Raw genomic sequence first — 20,706 nt, 5'->3', positions numbered from 1 at the left:
CGTTCGTACGTTAGCGAAGTTTTCTTCGTCGTCCATAGCTCAAGAACCAGTAGAGATATTGAATTGAAAGACTTTTAGAAATGCTTCTAAAATAAGTTAAAATAGGTTTTTGACTACAAATCTCGTTAGGTTAGGTTAGGTAAAGTGGCTGTCCATGATAAAAACGGAAACACTAAGGCCAATTTAATGATACCACATAAATCTTGAGGCTTTCTCCTAAGTTTAATGGAACCAATTTGAGTCCCTTACAAAACGGGAGAGGCTGATTATGCTGATATGATTTAGATTGTTTAGATTGGTAATTCTTGCGTTTTTGAGCTAGAGCAAGGCATGTACAAAGAAGGTGAAGAACTGTTTCCTCCTCTTCGTCGTCCATACAGCTTCTGCAAAAGTCATTTCAGAATACGCCTAGTCGCGTGACGTGCTTTCCTATTAGACAGTGTCCAGTTATGACACCTATTATCGAGCTTATATGCGATCTGCTTAGACTTAGCAAGCACCTTGAACGTTTTAAATCTAGTGTTGGCCAGATGTTTTCCACCTAGTGTTTGCCTTCTTCATAGCGTCTTACATTAGCAACAGTTTACAAGTAGCGATTGGTATGCCAGTATGTGCCAAACGTGGTTCCTGGCGAGTTCATCTGCCTTACAGTTACCTGAAATGTCTTTAGGGCCCAGTACCCAGCAAAGGAGAATATTAAGCTTTTGTGCCTTCTCCATTAGAGATTATCGACCGTTATGGACTGTTATAGAGTTTGTAGAGACAGAGTTCAGAGATTTGATAGACCTACAAACCTTTTAAGCAAGACAAATCCACAGACGGAATGGGAAGTTATCAGTGTTGGTTTCTTTTTAAATTCTGATCTTGACAGCATTGCCCAATAAGGAATCCCATAGTTTACTGCTGTCGTAAAAGCTTTACCCTCTTTGAAATGCCACTATCCATGTTTGCCACTGGCATTGAGGAAGTGAAGCATTTGTTAATCTAAAGAACAACCGCAAAGTTCGCTATTGTTACTTTAATAAGGATGCATTCGTTACCTCAAACATTTTAACTTTAATAGTTACCCGTACTCTTAGAAATACTTATAAGTTTAACATTGAGCAAAATTTCGGCCTTACTTTGTTGTACTAAGATTCATTTTTTAGTCGCACAACACGAATGCACACATTTAAAAAGAATGTACATCAGTATATCCATTTAATCTTTATTAGGGCATTATTAAAACATTATTGACATAGTTCAATAAAGTAGAGGCCGCAACTGCTCGTAGAGAATCTGACTTAAAGCTCTTAACCATTGCTAAGTGCGAGTAGTGTGAGGGATGGAGGGGACCTACAGTTTTTATGCCGAATCCCAATTCATCGCAAGAGGCAGAACTTATGACACATGCAGAATTGAACCAACAACTTTTGGCATAGAAATCCTACTAACTAAACATCACGCTAGTAAGTTTTTGAGAAATAGCAGATCTGGGTTATAGCTCCGCATTCTTGTTCAGATACCTGTGTTAACAATTTTTTCTTGCGAGGCAAGTATTGCATTCGTTAAAAATTTCTACCTCGAGACTTCATACAAACATGACATTGCGATAGTAGAGAAGTCGAAAAAAGTGGGTCCCATCACTTTATGAAGTTTTCATAAAATTTTGCAATTTTATAATTTTGTAAAATTACTTCTTTGACTACAATTATTATATCCCCAAAGCTGTATACTTATTTCTTTACAAAGGAAATTATAAACTCAAGTTCAAGCTTAACTATAAGCCTTATTGTTCATTCACGACTTTCTCGCTACTACTACTTCATTGAAAATTTGTATAGACATGGAAACAAATTTTACCAGAATAACTAAAAACCCGTGACAAAATACTACCAATTGTTCTATCACTACCATCTTCATCTTTCTTTGAACTTCCGTTTAATGGATTAAATTAACAACCTAGATTTCAATTATCTCGAAAACGAGTGTAAACCTATTTCTGTCTGGGTTACATAAATATACTAAACACCTCAGTTTGTTGTTGAAAGAGTTTATCATTAATTTTGGTTAGCTATATTTTCAAATATTTATGTTGCTCATTTGCAAATAATTATAATTTGCAAGATTTAATGGCAACGCTGATGCTGGTGCTGGTTGGCTTTGGACGGATTCTAGCTGGAGGCCTAGTTTGAACCTCAATGCGCATTGGGACAAGCTGATGTCTTGTGCAGAGGCATACCCACATGCAACGAGTTTCTGAATGCAATTAAAATAGTACCTCGGGAATTGTTATCTTAATTTCTCCATCTAAGTATATCTAAGTTGAAGATGGTAGTCGTCGTCGACGAAGACGCCGTCTTCGTTGTTGTGGTTTTTGTTGTTGTTTTGGCTGCTGAACTATAGATGTCTTCAGCGTGTCGTCGTCGCATCTTTCGCCTTCACGTCGTCGTCGTCATGTGTGGATTGGATACACAATTGAAGAAAATCCGTGCACCGACCGCGTGTGGTGGAACAGAGAACAGTGCCTCTGTGATGTTGCGATTTTTCGACTCAGTGAAGCTAAAAGCTAGACAAGAATTCAATTAAACGATGCTATAAATCATTTTTTTGAGAAAAATTTACATATTTCATGTTTAGTGCGGGAAGCGTTGAGTTGAAAGATTATAATATTTTGCAGGTGCCTGACATTAAAACGGTCGCCGCTACCTTCAGCAATTGGCATTTGACGGACTTTTAATTGCGCCGGTTCTTGCCAGTTAACTTAAGATGGGTGCAGATAAGGACTTCGGTTGTCATAACTTTCGTTCCACTGCAGTTTTAAAGACAGTTTAGGCGATTCAGTTTGAGGCATCATCTCATCTCTCGTTGGCGCCGGCAATGTGAAGAAGTCAAGATTTCTTAAAACGGTATTTGAGTCAGCATCTCAGCAGGTCTTTATTTGCAAGACTTTCATATTATGTCAAGTGCTTTCGCTAGCTGACACAAAACACACAATAAGTCGTTTAGAGATGATGAATTTGTTATTACGAGCTCAATTTATTTGAGATACTTTGTGAAGAAATTATATGTTCCGAGTACCGAAATATTATGTTCCGTGATCTTCTGTGTTATTTTAAAACAATAGAATTCTTGTAACTTTCTCAAGTATACATGCATACAAGATAAATACAAAAACGATGACAAGGAAAGTTCAGTTCAAGAAGAAGATTAATAGATTGTTTTTGAAATGTAGGCCAAGTCAAGATGGTGCAGTAACAAATTGAATTGAAAAACAGCAATTAAATAAAGTTTCTAGTTTAGCTTTAATTAAGTTTTATTTATATTTTTTGAGAGATAGTCTTGGATTGATTTTAAAACTTATTAAGTTTTTAATCAATTTAAAATGTTCGGAACGTCGTAGTAGAACCGCAATCTATGTTCGCAGAATATGGGAAAACCACTTGTCGAAATTATGTAACGGCGATGACGAGCCGAATTCTGCTGTAAGGGAGAATCAACCACTCAACAATTTCGCCTACCCGACCTCTACTTAAACTGAATTCAAACAAAGCTGCTTAAGCTGACGGCATCGCTGCCGAATTATTCAGAGCAGCAGATGATGACTTGCTAGGAAGAATGCACCAACTTATCTGCAAAATATGGTCGGAAGAAAGCATGCCCGATGAGTGGAATCGCAGCTGAGTTTGTCCGATACATAAAAAAGGAGACCCTCTTAATTGCTCCAACTACAGAGGAATCAGTCTCCTTAACATTGCATATAAGATCCTCTCTGCCATATTATTCGAACGTCTGAAGCCCTTCGTCAACAAGTCGATAGGTCCTTATCAGTGAGGCTTCAGACCAGGAAATTCCACCATAGACCAAATATTCACACTACGGTAGATCTTGGAAAAGACCAAGGAACTTCAAATTGATACCCACCATCTCTTTATCGATTTTAAAGCCGCGTATGACAGCATCTATAGAGAAGAGCTCTACAGAGCAATGTCTAGTTTTGGCATCTCTATCAAACTTATCCGTTTGTGCAGAATGACGATGGAGAATGCACGCTGCTCTATCAAGGTCTTAAAAGATCTCACCGATGCATTTGATGTCAAAAAAGGTTTTAGGCAAGGCGATGCATTGTCATGCGCCTTCTTTAACATCGTTTTGGAAAGAATTTCGCAAAACTCAACCATCAACACTACAGGCACAATCTTCCAAAGGTCCACCAAATTCTTCGGATACGCAGATGATTTTGACATAATTGGAGGATCAAAGGAGGACAACGACACCAGCGCTGAATTTAAACTAAGAACAATTCTACCAAATCGCTGCTCTTTTGGACTTAAAAGGCAATTGAGTAAAAAAGTCCTCTATCGCCTATCGAGCATCTAAAATCTTCATCTATAAGACACTGAAGCCTGCATCCACCGCTGAAGCTTGCATCCTGTCAAAGAAAGATGAGAGCGTCATATAGATGGAGAATGGAGGAGAAAATATAATGACGAACTGTACGGGCTGTAGAGCCACGCTGGCCCGGTTAAGAGAACTAAAACCCAACGATTTAGATGGCTGGGTCATGTAGAGGACATCAACGCTCTTGGCCGGAAGGTCTTCGAATCCAATCCCGAGGGACGGTGCAGTACAGAAAGACCGTGACTTAAGTGGCACACGAGTGGTTAAGACATCAACCAACTTGGCGTGCGAAACTGGAGACAGCTAGTTAGAAACTGAGCTGGTTTAAGACACATGTTGGTTAAGGCCCAGGTCCGCCCCGGACTATAGTCAAATTTGAGGCGCCAATGATTTTGTTTCATTTTAAAAGAAGGAGATCATGCGATGATTTTGGGTAACTTGTTTATTATGTTTGCGTGATTATTAATACAAGTTTTTGACCTCGAGTGCCGAACGCAAGGTAATCAGAAAAATCGCAAAAATGTTAGAGTTTTTAACCCTGAAGGAGAGAGATAATACGATTATGTTAAAAGATTTTAAGGCAAGAAAATTAACTACAATTTGGACTTGAAGTGGTGTCGGTTTTCAGTCGGTTCAAAAATTAGCTTAAATACACTTTTTAACAACAAATCGACGAAATAATACTAAAATAAAAAAACAGCCGATTTTTCACGAGGTGCAACATAAATCTGGATTGAGAAGATTAAGCCAAAAGAAGAAAACTAGTAATAGAGGATGGGTGGGTCCATATACCCCCTTAAGCTAGAAGGCTTAATTTTTCAGGAAACTAAACCGACATACAAAATCAAAGATTGGTAATCTACACCAACACCTACATTATTGTGATATAACTTTTCTCAAAGATTCTTGCAACAACTTTTCAAAAAAATTGGTTTAGTAGTGGCATAGTATCAGACAAAAATAATTTTAAATCCCGAAGATCATACATATTCATTCATTTTCGACATATAACAACAATAAACAACAATTTTTTTCGATGCATACGATTATTTTCGAGGAAATAACAGTTTTGTTCCCAAAATAGTGGAGGTGAAAAATATGTATTTTTGATTTTTATTCAAAATTATATCGAAAATCTAATTCAAGTATCGATTCAAGAGATATTTAACGCAAAAAGAATATTTCACTTTTTTGAAAGCTATTTCTATATCCTCTGATATTATTTTCTATAAAACAACATTTTTTTTTATAATAAGTGCACACTCAAAGGGATATATAACCCTTATTATGTAGACACAGTGTGAGCACTAGGAAAGGGAGAGAGGGTTTGAAAGCAGATGTCGGTGCACATTGGTTTTGAATTCCTGAATATTGCAATAGCTGGGAAAGACAGAGTGTGGCAAGGCATTCCACATTCGCATAGTACGGCTAAAGAACGAATCTCTATACTTGACAGTACGACCGAAGATGGGCTCGAGGGTATATTGATGAGCATTCCTAGAAGCGCGAGTATTACGGTTGAACTGTTTTAGTGGAGGAATGCAGCTAGTTATTTCTCTAGAGCATAAACCATTAAAAAAAACGGTAAAAGAGGGTGAGACAAGAAACATTTCGACGATGTTCAAGTGACGTTAATGATCTTATGATGGTAATATCACCAATCAGTCTAAATGCTCTACGTTCAATACTGTCCAAGAGACTTAAGTAAGTTGCAGGAGCACCAGCCCAGATATGGGAGTTATACTCAAGCTTTGGACGCATATAAGTCTTGTAAATAACAGCCAGATCAGAGGGGGAGAAAAACTTCTTGCATCGCCTTAGAAAACCCAAACATCTTGCGGCATTTTTGGTGACATCGTGTATGTGATCGTTCCACAAAAGGTGGTTGGTGATACAAATACCGAGAATACCGACATGTTCAGTTTTCTCGATGCAAGTGCCATTTATGGATAATGGCAGGGGGGGTATATTTCGCTTTAACGATACAAAACAGCATTGGGTTGTTGAAGCATTAAATTCCACGCGGTTTCTTATTCCCCATTGTGCAATGCTGTTTAGGTCGGAATTTAATGAGCTTATCATATTTTGTCGTTGCAGTTCCACATCCGAAGAAGAGGGATGTGAATTTGAAAACGAATATGAAAAGCTAAGAGTACTATCGTCAGCGAAACAATGTATTGGATTAGATGTTGCAGACAGGAGATCATTAATAAAAATGAGAAAGAGTGTTGGAGATAGAACAGAGCCCTGGGGCACACCAGCATTTATTTTGTGGTTTTCAGACTTGAATCCATCCAATACAACTTGTATTGAACGATTCGAAAGGTAATTACTAATCCAATGAAGGAGGGATTCATGCAAACCGAAAGCACGCATTTTCGATAAGAGAGCCTGATGCCAAACCCTATCAAATGCTTTTGAAATATCAAGTGCAATAATCTTTCTTTCTCCAAAGCTATGTAAAGATTTGTTCCACTGTTCGGTGAGATGAACCATGAGATCACCAGTGGACCTATTGCTACGAAAGCCATACTGTCGGTCATTAAGAAGCTTCCCTTCTTCAAGATATTTATTGAGCTGATAATTAATCAGCGTTTCCATGACCTTGGAAAGAAGGGACGTAAGTGCAATCGGTCGATAATTAGACGGTGAGGAAGATTCGCCTTTTTTTGGAATAGGCTGGACAAATGCGGTTTTCCATCTGCTCGGAACGAGACCTGAGGAGTAGGACAGATGAAAAAGCTTACGCAGTGGTTTTGCCAGCGATGAAGAACACCTCTTCAGAACAATAGCGGGGATACCATCCGGACCAGCAGATTTATGTATGTTAAGATCTTTTAGAACTATCCCTACAGTACGAGTGCGAAAAAAGATTTGCCCCATAGAATCATTAACTCGATCAAGTACAGGCGGAGTCATAACACTCACTGGCAGCGTTGTATTTGAATCCGATGGTTTTGAAGAGTCTTCAGACATGACCGACGAAAAAAGATATCCCAAACTTACGGACGTTATATTTATATTCCTTGGGAATTTGAAACAGCGAGAAATGTTAAAAGTTTCAATTCGACCGATTACAATAACTTAATATGAGAAGTAAAAAAATAATAATACAATTGCTTTATAGCAAGTTAAATATTATACTTTTTAATAAAAGATATACAGAAGTTATAGAATGAGCATCAAAAATATTTATTTTTGAAATAGTTATAAGGAAAGCACAAACGAGAAAATTACCTCATTAATTTTTCGACAGAAAATATCTTCAAGAAAAAGATGTTACTGTATGGAAAACCACCTTTTAAAAATGCATGGATCCTGTTATTGTTTTAAGTGATCCTAACCAAAAAATAGGTTACTATGGTATTTGGGACTTCGATACTTTGTTCGTCTTCTACACGACTGAAAATAGTCTGTTTAAAAATATATATAACAACATAAAAGAATAAAAAAGGTACCTGCAACATACGTTTGTTTTCAGAGATTTAAAAAACCAAACCACCGAAAATCGTTAGAGTTTTGTTAAATTAATTTTGTACATAATTTTGTACAAAAACAATATCTCCTGTGAGATAAAATTTGTTTGAAGACAATATTTTTAAATTTTGAAAAGATATTTGAGTCCAAAGTAAATTTTTACCAAGTTTTAGTATTGTTTTTTTAAGTCTTTATTTTTTCTAAGAAAACTGTCAATTTGATTTTTCTCAAAATTTTACCAAATGTTTTTTATAAAATATTTTTAATAAAATCTAATTATTTTGAAGCTAACATCTCAAATATTGAAACAATATTTGAGTCGAAATGTAGTACCCGTGGCATGATGGTTATAGTGCGTTGGACTGTTGGTCTTCAACAGGGAGCGGTGAATTCGCCGATTCTTTTCAGCATTTACAACAGCGATCTGATAGGTAGTCCTGCAAAGGCAATTGCGTACGCCGACGATCTAATTGCGTACAGAACGGCCCGAAAGGTTTAGTTTATTAGAATTCTCTTGCAACGTGATTTCGACAAGATGTAGCGATATTGCGACAACTGGAAACTAAAAATAAATGTCCACAAGCCGGAGACAATTCTGTTTCGGTCTCCGTTGGCTAAAGCCACGAGGGATACGTGCAAGAATTGGCGCAAGATGGTCATCGTTGATCTTCACGGGCAGCCATTAGCCAGCAAAAGTGTTGTGAAGTACCTCGGTATCAGGGTCAGAGGGGCCTTCGCTCTGGCGAAACGGATATTTTTTAACAGTCGGCTTGACTCCAGAGTGAAGGTAATTTGCTACATGTTCATACGGGCACTGATCGTTTATTGTTATCCTGTGTGGTTTAACGTTGCTCCTTCTTAGATGTCTCCATCTTTCGGGTGCTCGAGTGGAGGTGTTTACGACGCTATACCGGCTTATATCGAACAGCCGAATCTTCTTACGTGCATTACTATTCCAACGAGGTCCTATACAACGGGGCCCGAATAAACAGAATTGACAATTTCGTGATAAAACTCGTTCGAGGTCACATTGCAAGAGCTATATCTTCGACCAACAATTTATTTTTCGGAGAGTTCTATCCGAACGACGAGTAGATCAGTTCCGCTGATCTACCACGTCAGACGACAAACCGTGGATAGGCGACTCCTGTACAATCGGGACGTCATGGCACAAGGCGGAACAGAGCTCCTTCGGTTCAGTAGGGCTGTGTCCGAACGGGACAGAACTGATAGGGTGAAGCAGAAGATTCAGCTTTGGTGGCTTCAATCGATACTTGATAGTGGGTAGTCGGGATGGGGTTTTAAGCCTTAGCCGGCTTACATACTTGTTTCATAGTTTTAGGGTTTAGTTTTAAGTAGAATAGGAGTGGTGGCACAAAAAAAAATATATACACAATAGAAATACAAAAAAAATAAGATGGAATAAAAAAAAAAGACAACAAAATATGAAAACAAAAAACGTTAGGTAGTTAGATTTCCTGCTGTGGTTGTTCTAGTTTTAAGTAGTTTATAGGTAGAATAGGTAGTTTAAGTTAGTTTTAAGTTATATATTTAAGACCTTATTTTAAATAGTTTGTAAGTAAAAATAAAAAGGATATTGATATTAGTTTTTTAAATATTCTAATTAATACAAAAATAAATAAAATTGAATGGAAGTTAAAATAGATCTTAGGGCCGAAAGGCATTAGTAGTTAGTGTTATAGTGTAACTTAGAGTGTCTGTATGGGACCATTAAGTTAGTTGTAAGTTATGGATAATTAGGCTAGTTTTATGAATTTTTGTCTAGCTTTAAGATAGGTTTAAGAATGAATTAATAAAAATGAATTTAAAAAAAAAAAAAAAGTGCGTTGGACTGTCATGCCAGAGGTCTTCGGTTCGATCCCTGCCTATGCCATCAAAGTCTTTTCACGGTTTGCAAGTAATTGACAAGGTATCCAAGAGTAACTTATGTCATAAAAAAGTGTTTTATAAAATTAGCCGTTCGGATTCGGCATATAATCTGTAGGTCCCCTCCATTCCTGACAACATTACTCGCACACAGGAATGGTTGAGAGTTGTAAGTCACTAGGCCCTAGTTCTCAACGGACTGTTGCGCCACCCAATTTAATTTTAATTTAATTTGAGTTAAAAGTACATTTTTACCAAGTTTCAGTATTGTTTTTTTATATTTTGTACAAAAAATGTCGATTCAATTTTTCTCATAATATTACCAGATGTCAAAAACGTTTTTTTTTTCGTTACATAAAATTGTTTTTGAGATAAAATCATTTTTTGCTCGTTAAATTTTCGAGGTGAAAAATATTTTGTTTTTCAGTTTTTTCGATTTATAAAAAAAACGTTCATTGGAATTTTTCCAAAAAATATATTTGTTTGGTATCGTTCGTGAGATATTGAGGGTTTACCAAATTATTTACATTTTTTCAAATTGCTATGTCAAAAAAACCTCCCACGAAATTTTCTTGAGAGCCCTTTCTGCATCTTTCTGCATTATTATCTGTATAACAAAATTTATTTCAAGTCCATATCTCTACTGGTTTCTGAGCTATGGACGACGAAAAAACGTCGCGAACGTACACACGCAAGCACAGACAACTCTCTAAAAATCTTTTATTTCGACTCTAGCGACCTTGAAACGTCGAGAAATGTCAACTTCCAATGGAAAGTTAAAAATGTTCGCACTATTATTAGCATGGTTTAAAAAATATTTGTCTCATTTGAAAATGATTCGAAAAAATAGGGAAAACCCTAATTTTTGTAATTGGCAACCACAAAAAGTTAATATTCCAATTTTTCTTCTAAGATATCAAATGAAAAAATTTGAACAGAAATGCCAAAATAAATGTTCGTCCATGAAAAAGTCTCTTATGTTAAAATATAAAAACGAATTTCAGAAAATTTTTTATCTGACGTGCTTTTCAAAATCTCTGACTTTCGCTGATCAATATTGTGTTCCCTGACGTTCCACTTTACCGGACACCATGAACTTCCTAAAAGTGTATGGTTTACATTTTTGTTCAAATAATGCACGAATGCGTCGCACAAGCTTATTTCTGTATTCCTGTTTTAAAAAATATAACAAAGTATATTTTAAGATATAAAAATGTACCTGCAGAATAAGTTTGTTTTCAAAAATTAAAATGTTATTTCATTAATCAAAACAAATCTTCATTTATTTATTTTGTTTCAGAAAATCTTTAGAGCGTTTGTTTTAAAATTAATGTTGTACCAACATTAAATTTTTATTTTGTTTATGAAATATTTTCGGTAAGCAGTTATTTAGTACTTATAAATTTGTATATACTATAAATTCAAAAATATTGAGTCCTTTTCAGAAATTGAGTTTTGAAAAAAAAATTAAATAATTTTTAAAAATTTTTGATCATCGTATTATGTTATCATAAAAATAAAATCACTTCATTATTTCTGAGAATTTTCAAAAGAAAATAAATGTTTTTTACTTCTATTATTGAAAAAGGTTAAGCTGAAAAAAAGTATAAGGAACATTTAATAAAAATCAGTGGAGTTGTTTTTCAGATAACCACTTTTTCGAGTTGTCTTCCATCATAGTGCCAAGTTTGACTAAAATCTCGATTTCGAAATTGTTTACGAATGCAAAACTTGCCATGTATTTATTTAATAGATGTCGCAACTAAAATTGATCTTCTAAGGCTTAACTTCGACCAACAGAACTAAAGCAACTTTTGATATATTTTCATAGAAATGTTTTAATGTTTTTACTATTTTCACAATAAAAATAATGAACAAATAATTTTGTTTCCCACTACATTAAATTTCACTATGTCGTTTTTTTTTTAATAAAGAAAAAAAAGCATCTTTTAAGATAAAACCAAATTTTAATAATATTCGTTAACGATCTAAATCACACGCTAAATTGGCATGGGGGCAATCGGGGGCAAAAATCATATCTCTTTCTGCAATTTTTGTGATTTTCTCTTCGTTCTAGAATTTTCAACAGATTCTACACAAGTCAAAAGACCACACTGGTCATTTTTACTACACATTTTTGGAGCATTCAATTGCCCGGGATACTCTCACTGCTCATGAGCCATTAAATTTAGAAAACAAGTTTTTTTTAAGTTTTACCAACTTTTTTTAGTATTACTTATTATGTGCTTTAAAAATCACCATTAAAATTTTATAAGATTGTGTCTATATAAAAACTAACAAAAACTTTAAACTTTGTAACAAAATAAAACAATTGTATACACCCTAACAAAAAATGATTGTCTCAAACTCAGACAGTACAAATGTTGCGCAACAAGTTGCGAGGCATATTCCATCGTCTAGCCTCAAAAATTCATTAGATACCAAAAACAAAACACTTACCTTTTCAGGTTTCTTTTTGGTGGGTGGTGAAATAATCTTTGCCTCCTCCTCGGATGCCATTCGATTGAACTTGCGAGTGGCTTCCTTGACACTCATTGGATTCTCGGCATCCGATGAAGTCTTTTCATTATTGTTCTCCATAGACATGGACGAAGATGTTTCCGACAACGAGGATGTCGGAGAACGCACGACGACATTTTCTTTATTTTCACTTTCGATTGAATTTTCGCGCTTAACTTTTGCGGCTGGAGCCGACTTCTCACTTTCGACACTTTGCATTTTAACATCGTCACCGGGCGCAACGGTTTCCGAAGGAGGCGACTCTTCACGCGGACGACCGGCCGAATCAATCATACGAACAGCGGCCGCGAACTCATTGATACAATCGCGATAATTATCGGCACTTTCTGGCTGCAAAATCGGCAATTTGCTGGCAATTGGCGAGGACACCTCTGGAGGTGGTTTGTACGGTGGAGGTTGCCTGAATGGCGAAGTCAGACCCTCCGAAACAAGCGACATTGCTCCGGGGCTACTGGGGACAATATCTGTGCGCAATGCCATCTCCTCTGTGGGACATTCGTGGAGATACTTCTTTCGTAGAATCAAATATTTTTGGTCATTTTCGTTCTTGATGGTGGACAAGATGTTCACGTAGGTTTTGAATTGCTTTCGGGCTTCACCTTCACAAAGAAAACGAAAAAAACAAACAAACAATTAATATTAGCGATTACATCAGTGCAACAAGTTGTACAAGTCAACAAAATGAATCACATTCACAATCAGTGGCGATTGGAGTCCAATTGGTTTTGCAATTTCCCGGCCACCCGGGACACAATATACTTACTTTGAGTGTCTGGATTGGTGAGGAACCTTTTGAAATGCTTGACCAAAGCATGATTTGTTACTTTGCAGCCGTTTTCTAACATATATTTGCGAATTTCTACGAGCGATAATTCTTTTGGCGACTCCATTGTGGATTTTTTTATTTACAGTTTATACTTTTCGTTTTCACACTGTCGTCTGACAGCGTCTGTCATTCGAACCAGTTTGAAAACAAAAACCATGGGTTAATGTCAGTTTGGGAGACAGCGATGTGCATCACAGAGCAAACTCTATGGATGTGAAATACAAAAGTACTAGAAGAAGGTGATGAATGAATTATTTGGATTTATTTATTTGAAGGTCTCTGATATTGATTTATTTTAAATGAAATCTTTGATAAAACAAAGGTAAAGAAAATATTTAAAGTTTTGATTTATTCAAGGTGCTCTATTTCTTTGATACATTTTAATTTAAAGAACTCAGTTCCAAAATGGATGGCTACGGCAAAATACGAGTTTGGCTCCAAACTTTAAATTCATAGGCCCTTCCATGTTATTTGTTTTATAACTAAGTTTTTAATAGTTTTAACAATAATTTTAATGATAAAAGCTCACTAAAAAGTGATATATACTCAAATTCTTGCTATATATTTTATAATGTGATACAAATGCAAGCTTGAGTTGTATAGCACGGTTTGTATTTTATGGCAAAAGTCACAATTTAATATGACATTCCCTAAAATCTGAAATTTAAGATGTTACATGTGATGTTGGAATTTTAAATTGAGTGAACAAATATTTTACAAACATTTAAGGGATAAAATGAGTTAAAAGTAAGAAATTATCAATCACAAAAATACCTTGCAATAGCCTTTTATAGCAAATGTGTGATACGAAAAAATGTTCAAATGGTAGACATGTACATTCAAGAGGACAAAAGCGTCAACAGGTTTTTCTCAAAACCCACCTCTGTCTATCAACTCCTACTCTAACTCCCCGCGGTGAACATCGGGTGCCTAGTACTTGAACTGGAGATTGGGTTCCAATCCCAGTGGAAAGTTGTTGGGGTAGCAAACGAGAGAGGGGGAGAGGTGTTTCCACTTAGGCACATCTCCTTATCCAGACGGCAGCGGAGGAATTCCCGAGATGGAATCAACGGTGGCGTCAGTTCCAGTAAGGTTGAACTACTTAGTGAACACCTTATAGGGCTACTTCGACTTATTCGGAGCCAAGGCCTATAAGAAGCGGTTTTATCCGGAGTTATACTTAGGATCTGGCCATCCAGGTTAAGGGTTTTGCCGTCGGGGTGACTTCCTGGCCACGTAAAAGCTTCATAGTTGCGAAGCACCAACAATCCTCGGATACGGACGGATTCACTGTTGACAACCCACGCAAACGAATGAAGGGCAACGAACTTCTGATATGCACATGGAATGTTAAGTCCCTTAACAGAACACGTTCGGCCGAAGAATAAGCGGAGGCCCTTGGCTGCTATAAAGCAGACATCACCGCCATCCAGGAAATACGATGGGATGGGCCGGGCATAAAGGGGATGCAAAACTGCGATATTTACTATGGTGACTGCTACCACGAAAATCAACAGCGCTTAATTGGATGCGGTTTCGTCATTGGAGCCAGACTTAGGCAAGAAGTCTTGAGCTATAGGTGCATCAATGAGCGCCTCATCACTATACGCATCAAGGCTAAATTCGGCAACATTAGCCTGATATGCGCGCACGGCCCCACAGAAGAAAAGGATGACAACACCAAAGATATATTCTTCGAGCTCTTAGACAAAACATATGAGCAGTGTCCAAGCTACTATATTAAAGTAGTCTTGACTCTTGGGCGACTTTAATGCCAAGCTAGGAAGGGAAGACATCTTTGCTGGAATAATCGGGAAGAACAGCATGCACGACAACACTTCCGATTCAGGCTCATAGATTTTACTGCGGGGCGAAACGTCATGGTAGCCAGTACACGTTTACCACACCTCAACATCCACAAAGGCACTTGGACTTCTCCAGATCAATCTACCGTCAAATAGATTGACATATTGCTATCGACTCAAGACACGCTTCCAGCGTCATGGATGTCCGAACTTTCCAAGGAGCTAACTTCAAATCGGATCACTACCTTGTAGCCAAGATAGCACTTCGGGTTTCCAGACTCGAGGCAAAATAAGGAGGTGCTGGGAGAAGGTACAACGTCGAACGGCTACAATCGCCAGAGATCGCCAAACCTTTTCCTACCGAGTTACAAGTAACCTCTCTCGAAGTTTTCTGCCGCCAACACAATGTATCGAAAACCAGTGGCAACAATGCCAAGATGCAATCAGAGAAGCCGACTCTGATGTGCTGGGTTTCAAGCAGCCACCAACGAGGTAGTCCTGGTTTGATAAGGAATGTGGGCAGGCAAATGCAGCGAAACAACAGGCACGCAAAGTGGCGCTGCATAAAAGGACAAGAGTTGCTCGTGAGCTCTATGAACAGAAGAGGCGAGAGGAACGCCGAATTCTCAGAAGGAAAAAGAGAGGGCATGAGAAGCGTTCGGTCGAAGATATTGAGAGGCTTAAAAGCAGGAATGAAGTTCGAAAGTTTTATGAACAAGTGAAACGAAATTCACAAGTATATAAATCTCGAACCGAAGGCTGCACAGACGAAAGTGGAAACATCATAGTGAGGCTGCAGAGGATATGGAAGGACCACTTCTGCAGACTGTATAACGGCGACGACGAACTGAATTCCGCTGTCAGGCAGGATGATCCATTCAACATAGACGACGAAAGCCAACAATCCCGTCCTCCCGACTCAGACGAAGTAAGGATTACCATATCTAAGCTGAACTCTAATAAAGCCGCTGGAGCGGATGGCTTGAATGCCGAGCTCTTTAAAGCAGCTATAGATAAGTGGTTGGGAACATGAACCAAGTTATCTGTAAGATATTGTCGGAAAAAAGCATGCCCGATGAATGGAACTCCAGTATTGTTTGCTCGATTCTGAAAAAAAGAGACCCTCTAAGCTGCACCATCTATAGAGGAATCAGTCTACTTAACATCCCTTATAAAATCTTCTCTGCCGTAATATGTGAACGTCTATAGCCCATCTTCAACAACCTGATAGGTCCTTATCAGTGTGGTTTTATACCAGGAAAGTCCACAGTTGATCAAATATTCACATTACGGCAGATCCTGGAAAAAACTCAAAAGCAAAAAATCGACACCCACCACATTTCAAGGCCGCATATGGCAGCATCTACAGGGACGAGCTGTATAGAGCCAAACTCGTCCGTTTGTGCAGGATGACCATGGAGAATTCACGCTGCTCCATAAAGGTTGGAAACAACTTAACAGAACCTTTTGATGTCAAAAAAGGCTTTAGACAAGGTGATGCGCTGTCATGCGATTTTTTTAACATCGTGCTTGAAAGAATAGTGCAGAGCTCACACGTCAACACTAGAGGCACTATCTTTCAAAAGTCTGTCCAATTACTGGCATATGCTGATGATATTGACATAATCGGAAGAACTCAGCGTGATGTCAATGGGGCTTTTGTAAGTATTGAGGCAAATGCGTCAAAAATTAGTTTAACGGTTAGTGAGGGCAAAACAATGTACCTGCTGTCAAGGAAGGTCTTACAACACCGACGCCTCGGCCAAAATGTCACCATCATCAAACGTAACTTTTAGGTAGTCTAGGACTTCGTCTTCCTAGGCTCCGCTGTAAACGCAAAAAACAACACCAGTATTTAGATCCAGCGAAGAATAACAATTGAGTAGCAAAGCCCTCCCTCAAGGGACTAAAGTGTCTCTATATAAGACCCTCATCATTCCCGTCCTGCTATACGGTGCAGAAGCATGGGCTATGATAAAAGCCTATGAAAGCACCTTGGGTCGCTTCGAGAGAAAAGTTCTTCGTGTGATCTACGGTCCCGTATGCATCGAAGGGGAGTGGAGGAGAAGATGGAACGACGAGCTGTACGGGCTGTACAGGGACGTAGACTTAGTCAGAAGGGTAAAAGTCCAACGACTAAGATGGCGGGCTCACGTAAAGCGCATGAAAACCAATGCTCCGGCCCAGAAAGTCTTCGAATCCACACCCACTGAACAGCGCAGAAGAGGAAGACCGCGGATCAGGTGGCACGCACAAGTGGAAAGTGACATCACCCAATTTGGAGCGCGAAACTGGGGACATCTAGGGACTGAGCTAGATGGAGAATTTTTTTTGGGTGAGGCCCTAGTTCACACAGGACTGTAAAGCCACCTTAAGTAAGTAAGTAAAAGGTACGAAAAATATATGAAATACAAAATGAATCAAAAAGTTATTTCAATTTTTGAAGTAAAAATCTTATGCATGAGTTTACTACAATTAACAGGTACACTTATTTAAATATGAAGTGGAAAATTGTACTAGAAGCATAATTTGTGTGAGGAAAATTCATTTCCAAAAAAAATATATGATAAGAGAAAAATGTATATTATTTCAGAAATGTCCTTATGTCCTAATCATATGTCAAAATAAGCCAAAAGTTATTTTTGAAATGAGTGAAATAAATAAAAGGGCTTTCCCTGGGCCCAATGATTTTTTAAAGTATCTTAACTGAAGCTCTTTATTTTATTATGTGTCCAAGAAATAAAATGGGAACATTTTCCAGTAATTTCAATTTTCAAACCAAAAATCAACTTATAAAACCCTAAAAAATCCTGGGTTCGTTCCCAGTCGGAAAAGGAAGGGACCTCCAATGTAATGCTAAGTCCTGACCTCTCCATCGCCTTGGTGTTAAATTTTTGGTGCACCATTATTAATTCTTCAATACTTAATGACATTAAGATGTAGTTAATTTATCCTTGCAAAATACCAACACCAACTCACTTTTATAACCATCCAACGCTCTGTTCTGTCCCTGCTACACCGCATTGCTTTTCCTTGCCACATCATAATATACAGAAAAAAGTGTTCCCATTGAATTTATGTTCAACACCATGTTCAACAAATACCACAAAAAGGACGAGAACACCACCACTCGTATGGTAAAGCAGTGCGGCGCAATGCCATCTGTTGATAATTGTTAAAAAATAGCTCCCAACTATAATATGCTTTATAAAAGTCTGAGTTGTTTCGGGGGGAATTTGAGGGGGTTTTGAGGGCAATGAAACACACGAAGGACTTCGTATATCCCCGTCTGGATTTTTGCTAGAGTTCTTGTTATTTTTTATTTAATTTTTTTAAATTTTTATTCGTCGTCATTATTACCCCCGTTTGTGGTTTTTTGATGCTCCCACGTCGTAATGGTAACGGGCTCGCTCGATGGGGGTAGGGGGTTAAAAACCGCAACATTTTTATTTTGAGTAAAAAGTGCAATAATTTAAAAAGCCCTCCATACTTTTGACCAGGGGCAAGTTAATAAATTAATTTTTGCAGCACTTCCTTTTTTTGATCTCAACCCACCAACCTCAATTTTGAGCGCTCCACATATTCGAAGTGTGCCCCAATTGGAAGGCAATCGTGAACAATTTTTGTGTCTCTAATGAATTATAGCGTTTGTTGTCGATTTTATTACCGTTGGTGGTTTTGTTAACGTGAACGACCGAATGGCTAGCTGGCAGGCAATTGAGTCTGGTTCAATATATATATAAAGTAATTGATATCCTCCAACTCCTCCTCTCACTAAATTTGGCATCCCCATTAAAATGGGTGGCGAAGGAATTTACATACATATGTACATATATGGAGATGGAAGCTCCTAAAATGGTCAAAATTTACTGCAACAGGATGCGTATTGGTCTGCATTAGTTTGCTTTTTGAGGGAAACCATTCAAAGGGTTGTAGCGCGTTCCCGCTGACACCCACTGGAATTGGTTTGTTTTGGTGGGAGATTTGGTTACTCTGGTGTCGTGTCCGAATTTAATTGGCCAATATGTATACCCGCAACTCGTACGTACGTATATCCCTCTTTTAAATGCCATAAGCATGCAAATTGTCTGCATACAAATTCCTAAATTTTTCAATTCCGCACATATTCAATTAGTATCTATCTAACTAAAAGTCCTTGTGTGCATTTTGTGCAATCCTTTTTTAGATCGCTGCCGGAGTCCCAATCTATATCACATGGACTCTATTTTTAAGTCCAGTGCTGGATTTTGATATTAATGGTCAAAATGTATTCGACAGTGGTATATATTCGACGGTATTGATGAAAAAACACGATTGTACACTCTGGCGTATACGCACTTTTTTTTATTTAGTTTTCTTTTTTTCCTCTTTAAATGTTTCAAATTTTTTAAGCTTTGAATTGTGTAAAAACGTAAATAGGTAGATGACTAGATTTATTTACTAACGTTTAGTCGATTTTTGACATAAACAGGCAAGAACGCAAGACGCAAGATTTCAACACCGAACCTATATTCGTACCTAGTTCTTTTACCACCTATTGTCTCCTTACTAGAATAAAGGATTAAATGCTTTTTCTGGTGGGTTCCATCTTCTAACAGGTTTAAGGCTCAGAATATTTTTAAAGTGTGTCTTTTGATACATAACGCCTGACTTAAAACTTATGAACCTATCCCGCAGCTTTAAGGCTCCTATAGAACAAAATGCAGCCATTAATATTCAGACACCCTTATCATTTGCATTGCATTGTAACTCAATTGATCCCGAATGAATGGCAATTGAGCTATATATCTAAATATTCGAGAGCCAAGAGGTGGAAACGAGGAACTTTCAAAGTAAAATATCCCGCAGCAACCATAGAAACATCAGCAACTGCACCGGGTAGTCGGTATAGCTATAGGTATAGGAAGCACGCGATTCTATATGAAGAGGACTCTTCTATATTGGAGATTTATCCAATATATCGGTGGCTGTGCAACCCCTAAACATGTTTTGGGTTAATTTAAAATTTGGTTCGTATTCCCAGGACAAAACACCAAATTAATGTTTTAATTTTTCACTTTGTGCAAGGCGGCTCTTTTTTTTGTTTTCGTTTTGAAACCAAATTTCCCGTTTAGAGTTCGGAAAAGGAAGCGAAAAAAGGATGGGAAAAAAGTAGACAAGGATTCGCCTATACTCTTGAGTCCTTATGGTGCACCTTGGCTCATTTGCACATGAAAAGGATTGCTGTTGAGAGTCATCACAGGCGGAATTGTTTAGTCGTCCTGTACAACTACATACATATGCATATACCTTTGTGTACCTAGAGTGAGGAGGTACTGCATACATACATGGAGTGCAGTTCAGTTCAGTATTATAGAGAACTACCCTCTTGTGCTAATTTTATGAACCGTATGGAGGTACCGCAGAGTTTTTGGAACACTGCTGCACTCTTTCGGTTTCGAGGGAGCTAGGAAGGTGAACGTATAAAAGATAAACGAGTTTCGTTGTTTGCAGGACATAAACCGTTTTAGGTCGAAGTGTAGTAGTATGTACGGTACAAGCGATATGGGGTAGCGGACATTATTTGGGGAATGAAAAGGGATATGGCCGCTTAGGGTCACTTGAGAGGAACAACTCTTTATAGCGATTGGGGGAAGGGGTACGTACGTATACGTAGGTTGACATTATAAAGTTGCAATATTTTACGAGGCAGCGGCTCTTTTGGTTAGCGTTTTATATACCTTTGACGATATACTCTGTGGTTGGGGCAAGTGGAAGCATTATGGTGCAGCTAGAGCTCTGGCTCGGTAT

At 37.8% G+C, this 20,706-nt stretch overlaps 1 protein-coding gene across 1 annotated transcript in view; it reads right to left on the bottom strand.

Moving 5' to 3' along the window:
• Window positions 1-13,250, bottom strand: part of LOC129945132 (ankyrin repeat domain-containing protein SOWAHA) — a 263,503-nt gene extending 250,253 nt beyond the window's left edge. The window contains exons 1-2 of the mRNA XM_056054791.1: window positions 13,049-13,250; window positions 12,205-12,884 (exon numbers count right to left, since the gene is read on the bottom strand). Of these exons, the coding sequence (XP_055910766.1) occupies window positions 12,205-12,884; window positions 13,049-13,175 (807 nt within the window). The 5' untranslated portion in view covers window positions 13,176-13,250. The remainder of the gene's footprint in view (window positions 1-12,204; window positions 12,885-13,048) is intronic.
• Between the last annotated feature and the right edge of the window lie 7,456 nt (window positions 13,251-20,706).

Source organism: Eupeodes corollae, chromosome 2, assembly GCF_945859685.1.
Source record: "Eupeodes corollae chromosome 2, idEupCoro1.1, whole genome shotgun sequence".
NCBI classification, from domain to species: domain Eukaryota; kingdom Metazoa; phylum Arthropoda; class Insecta; order Diptera; family Syrphidae; genus Eupeodes; species Eupeodes corollae.
The sequence above is the reverse complement of the archived record's forward strand: the minus strand, read 5'-3'. Positions and strand labels throughout refer to the sequence as shown.